Source organism: Amblyomma maculatum, chromosome 9 (assembly GCF_055883805.1).
Source record: "Amblyomma maculatum isolate TAMU_Amacu chromosome 9, ASM5588380v1, whole genome shotgun sequence".
Classification (NCBI taxonomy): Eukaryota; Metazoa; Arthropoda; class Arachnida; order Ixodida; family Ixodidae; genus Amblyomma; species Amblyomma maculatum.
The window spans coordinates 47,497,257-47,510,956 of NC_139352.1; the positions used below are offsets into that span (position 1 = coordinate 47,497,257).

General features: G+C 43.9%; 1 protein-coding gene across 1 annotated transcript in view; it reads left to right on the forward strand.

Annotated features, from left to right (window-relative positions):
• The window catches only part of LOC146179003 (protein tyrosine phosphatase domain-containing protein 1-like), an 82,233-nt gene that overhangs the window by 44,669 nt on the left and 23,864 nt on the right, over positions 1-13,700 (forward strand). Inside the window, exons 2-3 of the mRNA XM_084579824.1 lie at positions 5,673-5,819; positions 8,546-8,626. Coding sequence (XP_084435950.1) covers positions 5,673-5,819; positions 8,546-8,626 — 228 coding nt within the window. The remainder of the gene's footprint in view (positions 1-5,672; positions 5,820-8,545; positions 8,627-13,700) is intronic.

Below are 13,700 nucleotides of genomic sequence, written 5' to 3' on the forward strand. Positions count from 1 at the left end.
GTGTCAAGTTATGATGCATATATATATATATATATATTAAGCGGCAGAGAGTAAGAGAGTAGGCAATTCTTAGAGACTGAAACTCGACAAAACATTTGTCTTTAAGAATGAATTTATATAAATAATATAGTCACGTGGTAGTGACAATGCCGCAGGTGAGACACGAAGAGACTAGCGTTGCACTGAAAATAATTATTGAGCTGGCTTGCGTCCGCAAAATAATATTCAAGCAACACAATGGCGTTCTAACTAAAGGAAAGTGCAAAAGTAATCAGCTTCGTTGTATGCTTCACTGCGATCACTTGGGAAAAATCGCGGGGAATATATATGTGGATATATATATATATATATATATATATATATATATATATATATATATATATATATATATATATATATATATATATATATATATAAAACAGGATGTCGCAAAACTTTCCCGATTTATTCTATATATAACAGGATGTCACACAACTTTCCCGATTTATTTTATTCTAACAACAGTTTTGGAAAGCGGATCGTCCTTCTTCAGGGTAGAATTGAGAATGGAGAATAAGTCCGCACAGTGCGCCACTGTTAAGAGAGGGAGAAGGAATTCTCGCTCTCTGTCTTCGGAGAAACACACATCACTGAATAGATAGAAAGGGCGCAAAGCTCCTGTTGATTAATGACTGGTAATAAAATAGATAATCGGGAAAGTTGTTTGACATCCTGTTTGGATTTAACCCAGGCCCATTAGCAAACCATGTCTATATATATATATATATATATATATATATATATATATATATATATATATATATATATATATATACGCAACTTTTGTTCTGAGTAAAAGTATATGTGGCTCTTTCTGACTTTACTAATGCTTGTCCGCCAACCAAATTTATTTTCGAGGCAATTGAATAGAAACTTTTCCTTTAACTAAATTTAAGCTCTTGACATCTATAGTAAAAAGGACATCTCAGAAAGAACAGTATCAGGATTCGCGCACAAAAATTTGCCTTTACCACAGTGCAACAATTTGCAAAATAATTTTTATTCTTACATTATGAGCGCTGACGCACCGAAGCTTGCGTGATAAAAAGCGGTCATGAGTGACGAGTCCAGCGTATCAATTTTATAGCTTTTATAAAAGGCCACTAAAAGCTCCGTTTTCATTGTCGAGTGAAATTTAGCCTTAATCTCTGGAGCACAGTAAGCTATTGGCCCAGGCCAAGATATTGGCCCAGGCCCAGGGCCAGAGTCGCTTTAGGCTGCACAGGTCTCCATTTCTCTTATCCAGATGAGGTGGTTTCAAGAAAGAGATGGAGGCGGCTGGGAACGTAGGGCCGCTTATAATCGTGATTACGCGATATGCGACACCCCCGCGCGCTCCACCTCATCCGCACCCTTACCATCTCAGCTTCCCTCGCTTTACCGCAGACGTTTTTAATTAGTGGGTGGTCGGTGGTGCATGCTGTGTCCGTTCTATGCAATCTACTTTCTCCCTCTTCCAAGTTCGCCTTCTCCGCACGACAGCGATGCTAGGAACAACAAAAACGCGCCACAATTAGGGGGCGTGGTCGAGACAGTTTCTGCGTGCCTGCCTGCATGTTTAGTTGCCTCGAGAGTTGAGGACAAAGCGCCTGCTTATATTAAACGACCGCGTTTTCGTAACTGCGGTCACCTCAACATGCATACCGCAGCACTGGAGAGGCAGCCAGCCGTAACGACAAGCGAGTTGTACGCGTGTTATTATTCTTTTTGTTCTGGTTCTCGTCCGGCCAGCAGTCTTGCCTGTCATTTGCTCCCCCCAGTTTCGTATAACACCGAGCAGCCTACGAATGCGCCGCAACGTGCGCAATAAACGTGCTCATTATTAGGGTTTAACTAGCTTAGCAGCGTTGACGTCAGTAGCTGCTTGTGCGAAGTTTTTTTTTTACGTACCCCAGTTACGAAACTACTACGCCTCCACGTGGTCAGTATCCAGACCATGTACGTACGTACTACGTATGTATGTATGTATGTATGTATGTATGTATGTATGTATGTATGTATGTATGTATGTATGTATGTATGTATGTATGTATGTATGTATGTATGTATGTATGTATGTATGTATGTATGTATGTATGTATGTATGTATGTATGTATGTATGTATGTATGTATGTATGTATGTATGTATGTATGTATGTATGTATGTATGTATGTATGTTGTATGTATGTATGTATGTATGTATGTATGTATGTATGTATGTATGTATGTATGTATGTATGTATGTATGTATGTATGTATGTATGTATGTATGTATGTATGTATGTATGTATGTACGTATGTATGTATGTATGTATGTATGTATGTATGTATGTATGTATGTATGTATGTATGTATGTATGTATGTATGTATGTATGTATGTATGTATGTATGTATGTATGTATGAAATCCTACTTTAAAGACGAACTTTAGACTCGCCATATTTTTAAACACCCTTTTTTAATTCTGACACCCTTGTGTCTCCGCCCTGGTATTTAGCCACCAATGTTTCGAACGTTTCTTGGTAGCCTTTTCTTTTTTACGTTTTCTTTGCTATCTCTAAACCCCAGGGAACAATTCTAGCCACCCTACCCAGGGTTTTGGCGAAAGTGGCTGTGTTCGCACCGACAACTAGATTAATACTGCCACACTCCAGTATAAGGTGTTCCATTGATGCTGCTCATCTACCACACGTAGCACAGGCTTCACCTTTTTGATTCAACTTCTATTTTTTTTTTTGTAGCTTCACATTCTAAGAACATGATCCAGCTCTAAAGTGAAGGACGTTGCGTCGTGAGTTGTCATAGAACGTTTTGTTCTTAATCTGCTTTTTCCATTTCTTTTCCCTTATAGCGCGGTTCAGAGGTCCACAGAAACAAGTATGGCAGATACTGCGCCTTCCCTTCCTGTGAACCAATTGTTATTTCCTTGTACAGGTCTAGAGTAGCCTTCTTTTTCATTCAGTTATTCCGGTTTTTACCCTCTGTGTTCTTCAGCTGTTGTTTAATGCTCTTAATTGGCATTGGCGAACCCGGGCGCCCTTTGCGAGTTTTGCAGTAGGGCAACAGAGAACACCTGCAAGTTTTGGACAATTCCTTTAATTGGCACAGATGACGCCACAACGCGATTTCGTTTTTGATTACTTTTTTGGATAAAGAAATGCATTGTCTGTGGAAATTTATGTCGGTCTACAGCTAAAGAGGGCTAATAACCAACGTGCAAAAGGCACGAACGACAACTCGTATGGGAGTAATTTTTTAAGAAAAAACTGTGCTTTGAAGAAAGTACAGGCGCACAAAGGCATATGAAAAAGGTGGTACATAACCCCCTAATAATCTTCCTAAAAGATAACGTTGTTCGATAACGGGCTCCTACCACACATCATGTTCGATTTTCGGGCTTCTCCAACGCGTTAAAGAAAGTGTCGATTCACCAAGAAAAAAAAAAAAAAGCAAACAGCAAAAGAGCTATTCTGACATTAGACCTGGAGCCACATTTGATGATGTGAAACATTCCGCAATAGTGGACAATCTCCAAACCATAAACTGTGGTTCACGGAAATATGCTTACATAAGTAGTTTCCTCCGCGAATGGGAGGTAAGAATTAAATACACTGGAACGCAACACATCCATAAAGTGTAGCAAGGAACAAAAAGGACACTTCAAGAAGCGGTGTTACTTCTCTTTCTTTTCAACTAAGTCATGATTCATCTTCACTCCCAACGAAATCAGATTCCGGGCACAAACTGTGCGTTGTACGCAGATGATATTACAATATGGACCCCGAAGGGCAACGTGGGCAAAATGGAAGGTTTCCTCCAGAAAGGGACATCGATTGTCCAGACCTATGCGCAAGGCTGTGGACTCACATGTTCTCCACAAAAATCAGTTTCTTGTCATTCGACAACGAAAAAACCAAAGTACCATAGAAATCCAGGTCAACTATACATCCCAGTACATGAGGTGGAAGCGCCCAACATTTTTGGGCCTCACATAAACAGGGTTCACTTACACTACATAAGCTTCGTGACATTCGCGAACAGGTTGCTCTAATGATTTCTTTGATTACAGCCCAAAAACATAGCATGCAAGAAATAGACACCATTCGCCTTATACAGGCATTTCTCATCAGCCGCATCGTATTTATTACACCATATTATCGCCTCAAGAAACCTGACAGGTTTAAGTGCTTCTCCCGCGCTTGGTTTTAGCCTCGCGTGCTGTCCCAAGTGCGTCAATACTTCGGTGCAAGTGTCAGGTAGAAATCTATCCATGCGTAACAGAGCTTACGTTCGCATAACTAAATTATCCGGATAATTTATCTTTTTGATCATTTTTAGGAACTAGTATCGTGTGAGATGACGCATATGACGGAGGGAGTGCATTTACCTAGTAAGCTTCGTTAAAGATCACGTTCAAAATAGGGACAATTTCGTGCTTGAAATGTTTGTAAAAACCTGCGCTGAACCCATTTGATCCTGGTAAATTACCGGGGTTTAAGCTGTCGGTTGCCTTCTTCATTTCAGTCTCACTTATGTTCAGGTTTAATCGCTCTTTTACTTATTTCGTTGTCCAGGCGTGGGCATCACCTTCAGAAACTTATATTTAAATGTGACAGTATCTACTGTTGCGACGCATAAAGCTCTTGATAATGTTCGGTGAAAGCTCCTTTGATGTGGTTGATGTCTGCCGTTGACATCTCGCTCCATTCTATTTTGTCGACAAGGTTTCGTTCAGCGTTTGCTTTTTCCAACCCAAGTGCTCGCTTGGATGGCGTCTCCACTACTGCCATGTCATCTGTAAGGAGAATTGCAATTGGTTTCTCACGAGCCTGCGGACGTCTTTTATCGAGCGTTAGTGAGGGCAGAAGACTCCTGAGAAACCAATCGTAATTCTCTTTTTCCAGCGAGAGGATGATAGTAGTGAGGACAGTACCCATGCAGTTAGTGATTACGATATTGATGATATTAGGATTATAATTACGCTGTAGTTAGTGGTAATGATGATGATAGTAGGGATGACAGTGACGATGCAGTTAGTGAGAACAGTCCTGTAAAGGGGCTTTCACCATTTTCTTTCTTGAGTGCTGTAACATTGTTTTTGCAAGTCTTCGACAGTGTAGTGCTTCTGTCAATATGCGTTGCTCCTTTTTTTTTTCGCTTTAATTTTTAATGCGTTAATCTGCTTTCGTGGAGCCGCTAACTGACTTGATGCTGTCATGACAGCCGTGATTACACGTATTATTTATGTGAAGTTAATTTTCACTAGTTTTTTTCTTGCAGTTCGGTTTGAAAGCATGTTATTGATATTTCTGAGTTTCATGATACTAATTCCATCGCAAGGCGCGATTGTCTTTTTCTTTATTAAAATGTCTATTTTAAATTACCAGTTTTGAATTTTTTTCCGTGTATTTGGCAAACCCATGCCACCATATAATGCCTTTTAGTCTTGAGTGTAAACGAATAAACTGTAAAGGGCGCAGTACATTTTCTTATCCACATTTTTACCGCAAAAAAAAAAAGAAGAAGAAAAAGCTGCTGAATGGCAGCGAGCACCCGTGGCAGTGCCACCAAACCAAAGGGCCTTCGCTCTCCAATAATAACTTTTCTTAACTTTTGCTTTTTTTTTTGCCTTCCTCGTCCTTGCGTTCCCAGCTACACGAAGATCTCGGAGCGCATTCGACGCAGCGCACCCGGGGAGTTCCAGTGTCAGGTGTTCTGCGGCGGCTCCCAGTGCAAGTACGAGGCAGGCGCCCATTGGCCGGCCGAGGACTGTGCCATCAAAGGGCTCTACTCCCATTGGTGAGTTCAAAAAGGCTCCTGGCGAGGGAAGGCAATTATGTTCCGCAATCCCCTCTAGCGGCATTTACATGGGTCCGACAGGAGCGGGTTGAGTTGAGTTGTCGGGTCGAAAACCGGTTACAGGGTTCATGTAAATGCTGTCGGGTTGAGTCGGGGTGCAATGGGTGAGGAGAACTGTATGGGAAACGCTAGAGATGTGCGGTGGAAAAAACAATTGGAATCGGGTGCCAATTGCTTGTTAATCGCCGCTCGTCCAGAGCCTTGTCTGCGCTTGTCGGGTCGAGTTCAGGTAAACTCGGTAAGGTCGAGTCCACTCAATTCAACTCCTCAACTCGACACCCGCTGTCGGGTCCATGTAAACAGGGCTACTGAGGGGATACAATACGACAGGATCAGAGCCAGCCTCTGGGCGTGTACCGTAGGCATGGAAATTTGACGCTGGGATTTGTCCTAGTAAATTATGTGGAATGTGGGCGACCAGACGATCGACTGATCCTGAATTATGAAGGTCAAAACCCTTTTTTTTTTTGTTTCTGCTAAAATGCAGCTTTGCACGCTGCAAAACTAATTATGAAAACTAATCAGCTTAAGCGCGAGGCTATAACAGTTTATCATTTCATCATTCATCACGACCACTGTGTTCAGGGTCGAAGGGCCTGTGGAATGCCTTGGTTTTAGCTGATCCTCTTAAATGATCACTCCGGATTAAGCCCCGATTGCATAAACACGTGCCCAATATGCCTGAGATCCTGAATAGGACCTGAAGAGTACTGAGTGAACAGCGCATTTTAATAGACATTTTTTTCACTTTAGGACACGAAATGTCGTAATATGCTTTCATCACTAAGAGCTCGTTGAGGGCGTTTACGCATGCGCAGAAACTGAACTGCTCAGCCTGCTTAAATGTAAAAGTTCGCACAAGAATTCTTCAGCTGGGCATTCAGTTCTCCGCAATTTATTATGTATTCATTTCGCAATGCTAATAGGCTTATAGTGAGCTTTCGGACAAGGTAGATCGTGAATGAACTCGGTGCTACCGAAACACTCAACCTTGAAAACCTCGATAACCTTGAAAAACCCAAAGTAGACATCAATTCCTCAAAAGGAAGTGCGTGAAGTACAGAACCAAATCGCAGGAACGTTCGACGTCGAGCAATTACAAAGGGATCGATCGCTCCGGTGCGCCAGAAAGCTCAGTGACTAAATAATGCATGAACGATGAGGGCCCCGTGTCCGTGGCCATTGAGTTTGGGCGTCTACATGGTTTAAGTAATCATGTCCTTTTGAAAGGCCATTGTAGACTCGACACAAACAGCTGGTAATGCTTTGTTTAAGGTCTGTACACGTGCCGACCATAATGAGACGTCCTACGTCGGCGAGACACTACTTGTCTGAAATAAGAGCGAATGTTCATTACAGACCACAAAACACAATGATAAGTGCACGGGAATCGGTGTGCTAATCGTACCTTGTAAGAAACAAAAATGGGTGATGGGCCACGTGCTGTGTACATAGCTCGTGATCACAGCCGAGGACGGTTCGGGATAGACAAGAACAGACGCTAAATGAATACTGAAATAAGGACTAAGTTCTGAGGACCACGGTGATCACAGAGTAAAGGCCGAGGCCGAAAGCGCATTCGATCCACTGAGTTGTACAGACAGCAAGCACACGAACTCGTGAAGCTCACAACTGCAACATAACGCGATGCAAGTGGATCGTTATAACTAAGCGGCTAAACTAAGCGATTTTTTTTTCCTCAGTGCGTTGCGAATATAATGAGCTGCAAACGTTGCATAAAACGCAAGGGAAAGCACCATTTCAGTCACAAGCTTTGGCATCAACATCTGAAGGCGGGTAATCTGCAACATCGAAAGACTGAAACCACGAGGGAGGGGTAATATCTTCAGATAAATGCGCAGGAACGAGCCAAGGAGGGAAAAATGTAAGGACAAGCATTTAAAAACCGGGGTTAAAAATTACGAGAGAACTGTGGAACCTACACTGCAGAAATGCTGCACACGGTGCATCACGTTTGCTCTCATTATATTTGTCAACTAAATGTACCGTCATTATCATTACTACTGTCATAATTGTCATTATCACTTCTATCATCCTCACGGTAACCAAACAGAATTTTGGTGTGCGTTTCCCGACCCCGGGCGTGGCGTAGTCGGTTAAAGCGCTCGACTGGGGATCCGAGGAATGGCGGTTCGCTTCCTGGTGGAAACAGGGTATTTATGTTTCTGATAATGATGTAAGGATAATTGAAAAGGGACACATTAATGCAGAGATCCCGAGCAGATCTTGCGCACAAATCCCGCGCGTGGGACTTCGTTTTATGAGCCTAGAAAGACTTTCGCCTTAAAATTAACGTGAAAGATTTCATTTAGGTTCGCCATTTCCGACAGGTTAAAACCGGGGATCATGCTTATCGTGATTTTCTGTATTGTCCATGTTTTGAAGCTGGGATAAATTTAATTAGAGCCTGGAGTCCACGAGAACTTGTTTGTGTTCGTGAGATTGGTGTCATAAAGATGAAAAACCTAATTGTGTGGATCACCTAAAGATTTCAGTACATAAAATAAAACATATCAAACCATCGCTCATTGAATCCAGAGGTATACCTATGCGCCCAGACATGCGTAGTTGTACATACGGGCACAATAAAGCAACATACAGGAGTCAACTTCTGAATGACCTTTGGGTTGCCTTTCATCTTTCAGGATCACGGAGGACATCCTGGCAATGGCGAGACCGAACACGGAGGGCATTCTACGCTACAACATTATCCAGCAGTTCAATGAGTGAGTTAGTGAGGTTTATATATCCTTCCATACGCGCTCAAACCCTAGCTCCAGTCGGACGGGGTTTTCAGAGGCTGATAGAAGAGAGAGATGTCTTGTGCTTCCGCAGCCTACAATGCTCTGTACGTTTGTGAAAGAGCTAAATATAACTTTATAATTCGCCTCGAGTCCGGATCGCTTTTCAAGGGTGGGTGCTAAGGCGAGAGATCTGGCGGGGTGTTTTTTTTAAAAGCTCCCAATGCAGTGACATTACACTGCTGGAGCGAACGACTGGTAGAATGTCCTCTCGAAGGCTTTCGTGAGGCAATTCGTGTTGCGCACTGGTTTGCATGGTAAGAAACAACATGGCAACAGTCATAACTGCGATTTAAAGAGCTGTGATTGCTATTTTTCTGCCCGTGAAGCATCACACCAGAAGTGGCTGACATGAAGTCATACACGAAGAGTTCGAGAGGCCAAACGTTAAGGGCTTAAGGAAGATGACGTGGCGCCTACACAGGACGCGAGCACCATCTGTGCGAGCCTGCACTTGCGAGTTGTTTTCTCGACCTAGCCCTCGTGTAAGAGCTCCACTGCAATAAAACTCGTTACGTTCTTGCTACAAGTGCTGAGTAAATGCTGAGGAGTGCCGGTAGCTCACCCTATTGTTCACGTCTGCCGACCATGGGCAACAGAAACATCGTTACGACACCGCCCACACCACCGAAAGCTTTCTTCCGCAAGCCCTTGACCGGCTCCATGTGCCTTCTGCATCATCTGGTCTCTCTTTCAAGCTGCTCTCGAAGTACCAGGAACCCTATCGCGTCTTATAATGCACTTCTCCCGTCAAATAAATCTTTGAAGCCATCACGCCCCATCAAGATGCGTGAGACTGCCCATATGTACCGTTTGAAGGAAAGCGTACTACGACTCACACGCGTTGTTGTCTCCTTAAGTCACCAAGATGAAGCCCTCTTTCTCCCGGGGCTGAGTGTATAGAAGATGACCTGGCACCAGGGCGGCGGTACAAGACACGATCACCAGCTGTGCGAGGCCGGAACTGCGAGTTGTTTTTTCGGTCTAGCCCTCGCTTGCTAAAGCTTGCTAAAGCGTGTAACAATACAGGGCTACGTGAACGATAGATGAGGCTATTAGAAAAGAAAAACTTATGCAACTCTGTGTGTCTGTGTGTGTGTGTGTGTGTGTGTGCGCGCGTGCGTGCGTGCACACACACACACACACACACACACACACACACACACACACACACACACACACACACACACACACACACACACACACACACACACACACACACACACACACACACACACACACACACACACACACACACACACACACACACACACACACACACACACACACACACACACACACACACACACACACACACACACACACACACACACACACACACACACACACACACACACACACACACACACACACACACACACACACACACACACACACACACACACACACACACACACACACACACACACACACACACACACACACACACACACACACACACACACACACACACACACACACACACACACACACACACACACACGCACACACACACACGCACGCACGCACGCACGCACACACACACACACACACACACACGCACACACGCACACACACACACACACACACACACACACGCACGCACGCACGCACGCACGACTGAGAGCACCACAATCATGGCGTTCAAACGCACTAGTCAAGTGATTTTATTTGTATTTCGCGGACTTTTTTTTTGAGCCTGGAATAATGAATAACGCCAGATTTAAGAATAAAGTGCTTCTACTCAGAACAAAGATAGTCAAGAAGTGGTAATGGAAGTTCAAAAGTAAGGAAATGCATCAAAACAAACAATAGTAGAGTAGAACGTCGAGCTAGTTGGTGTAACGTCTTGGAATAAGGCAGCAGAGCAGGCAACAAAACAGAAAAAGCGCACACAGACACAAGGACAACATTGCGTTGTCCATGTGTCTGTGCGTGCTTTTTCTGTTTTGTTGCCTGCTCTGCTGCCTTATTCCAAGATGTTGCACCAAAGCGCTTTTAATCGAAACACTTTATTGGGCTGACGCGCTCGCGAAGAACTAAAGTCGCGGATGGCGATAGCAACAAGCCTGCCCGGAGGTCACTGCCGCCCTCGCTCACTCACTCAGTTGCTCACGTACTGACTCATTCAATGACTCATCACTCACTCCTCCCTCAATCAAGCACTCAAATGCTCACTCATTAACTCACTCACTCATTCACCTGCCGCGGTGGCGCAGTGGTTAGGGCGATCGACTGCTGTGCCCGAGGATGCGAGATAGCATCCCGGCCGCGACGGCCGCTTTTTGGCGGAGGCGGAAAGCTAGGCGCCTGTGTGTTGTGCTTCAGTGCACGTTAGGCACGGCACTGTGACCACAGGTGGTCGAAATTTCCGGAGCACTCCATTACGGCATAGCCTGAGTCACTTTGGGGCGTTAAACCCCATAAACCAACCCATCATTCATTCATTCATTCATTCATTCATTCATTCATTCATTCATTCATTCATTCATTCATTCATTCATTCATTCATTCATTCATTCATTCATTCTCTTGCTCACTCAAGTAATTACTCATTCACTCCCTCCCTCCCTCACTCGCACACTCGCTCAATTGCTCGCTCGTTTACTCACCCACTCACTCACTCACTCACGCAATCAATCAATCAATCAATCAATCAATCAATCAATCAATCAATCAATCAATCAATCAATCAATCAATCAATCAATCAATCAATCAATCAATCAATCAATCAATATCTGGCTTCCTGTTACTTGCTCTCTGGTGCTTTTTGTATCACGCACTCACTCTATCTCTCATTCTTGTTCATTCTCTCATTCCTTAACTCAAGCCGGCTCACCGGTAGGAAATGACACCATCCGGTTTGGCTCAAGCAACCGTACCCATTTCCTGCTAACAGTTGAAAGCCGGATGTCGCTTACTGCACGAGGCATGTTAGGACGTAGAGCTTTCGACCTGCGGAAGATGAATTAGGGTCGAGCATGGCTTCACTGGAAGCGCGCTCCATCTGAGGAGTAATAACACAGCGCCATAAAAAGATGGCGACCAATCAATGTCGACCAAGCAGTCTTTTCATTGTATAGTATATCTGGAAGCTCGCTCATGTCTGATGGCTTGGACACGATCAACCTGTACCTTGAGAGTGTTTTGCAGCCGCCTGAAGAATACACAATCTGCCGAGACCCTAGCAGAAAAATGTCTTAGTGTATGTACAAGGTAATTTGCATCGTTTGCGGATGAAATTCAGTTCACCTGAAGATGTCACAAATGATTATATTTACATTGACTGAATGGACCGGCTGTTATTGGCAAACAGCACTTCTACTGACAGCTCTTGCGTCTGCTGTGTGCCGTTTCCCTCATAGGCAATATAATTTCTTTTGGAAAATGAGAAAGTGGATAAAGGACGTGCAAGCTATTGTACATGCACTTGTAAAATATGCCATGCGAATTTACCTAATATAAATGTATCATTCCAGATCAAACTGGAAAAGATTGTTTTCCCAGAAAGTATATACATACTGGTCTGCGGAACCCCTCAGCTATCAAAAATTGGTTGGCCGTGATCTTGTGATAAGCTTAAATACTGTAATAAAATTTAAACTTTGGCAAGCAGAAACGATTGCAACTAAAGGAGCATCGCAATGTGTAACGTCAGTAGTAGCAATATTGAAAATCATGATTCCCCCCCCCCCTCCCCCATTCCCTCCCGACTGACTCCGCTCAAGTTCAGTATAACTGTGTCTCTCTTTCCGCATAAAGTCGACCCCTCGCTGACACTATTAAAATAAACAACTATGATCCGAAATCTTCTGACCTCCACTTTTCTGAGCCCACTCTATTACTTAACCATCATATTATCTAATAGCAACAGTGATGAAGGAAACTTGCCGCGGCCAAAACTTGACAGAGCCTCTCTGTATATTATTTCGTGCGCATCCAAAGTGTTCAAGTCTTTCCAAGTTTATGTACTCTTATTGGGCGTTGCTGTAACCATAAAGTTGACGCATTGGAGACATAAGTTACAGAAAGTTGGAGTTCAAGCTAGATATACAATATTGCATACAGTTAGGTTTGAAGCCCTATAGAGGTACCACACAAAGAAGTATGCTTCATTCGAGTAAAACGCACGGCCATTAGGGAATGGCGTAACAGCAGTAGATGCCACATTCACGGCTTGCAACATAACTTCTAAGTACTATAAGGAAAATAGAGCTTGCTACAGGGTAATCGCGATGAATCGATGCGACTCGTTCGTGACTTGGCCGCGCGTGTTCGATTCGGCAACCCGAATCGGTTGCCGCGTTGATTGAGGGTCGTAAGAACGCCGTTGAGAACTGTCACGACAACAGAAACAGCAAAAGTAGTATCAAAACAGGGAGCCCTCTTCGCTAGTCGCTGGAAAATTGGCAGGTAGACGGAGGAGCTGCTAAAGAAAAATTGCGGCTTGTGTGAAAAGACGCTTGCGTGGTAGCGGAGTCGGAGGAAACGGAGCAGTCGGAAACGACTCACCGCCGGTCGATTCCCAAGCCGAAGAGCTCACCCCCTCCTCTTTCCCGCCCTTTCTTGCGTGTGCGTGAGGTTGTGTTTGTGCGCTGCTTATGATGAAAAAAGCGTGCGCTTCACCTTGTTGGCCGCTCTTGGCTTTTGCCGATCAATGCGGCGGTAGCGGCCAGCCGACGTATACGTTGGTGGAGGCCGCGGTTTTAGGGCGAAGGTCAGCAGGTCGATGTAAGCACGTTTTTGTTTCTTCCTTCGCATATCTTAGCACGATGTTGCTTTTTCCTCCACAACAGTGTTTTGACCCAGGTGCTTTTCCGGACTATTTTGTTTTGATTTTTCTTTTGGCGGTTTCGGATTCTCAAAACAATCGCAGAGTGTGTTTCAATAACGGCTCAATCGTTCTGGTGTAGCCGACTGGAAGAACGTACAATGTTTTATTTAATTTCTATCAGACGCTTCACGCTTAAGATTAAAATTTTATAATGGCGGCTTTGC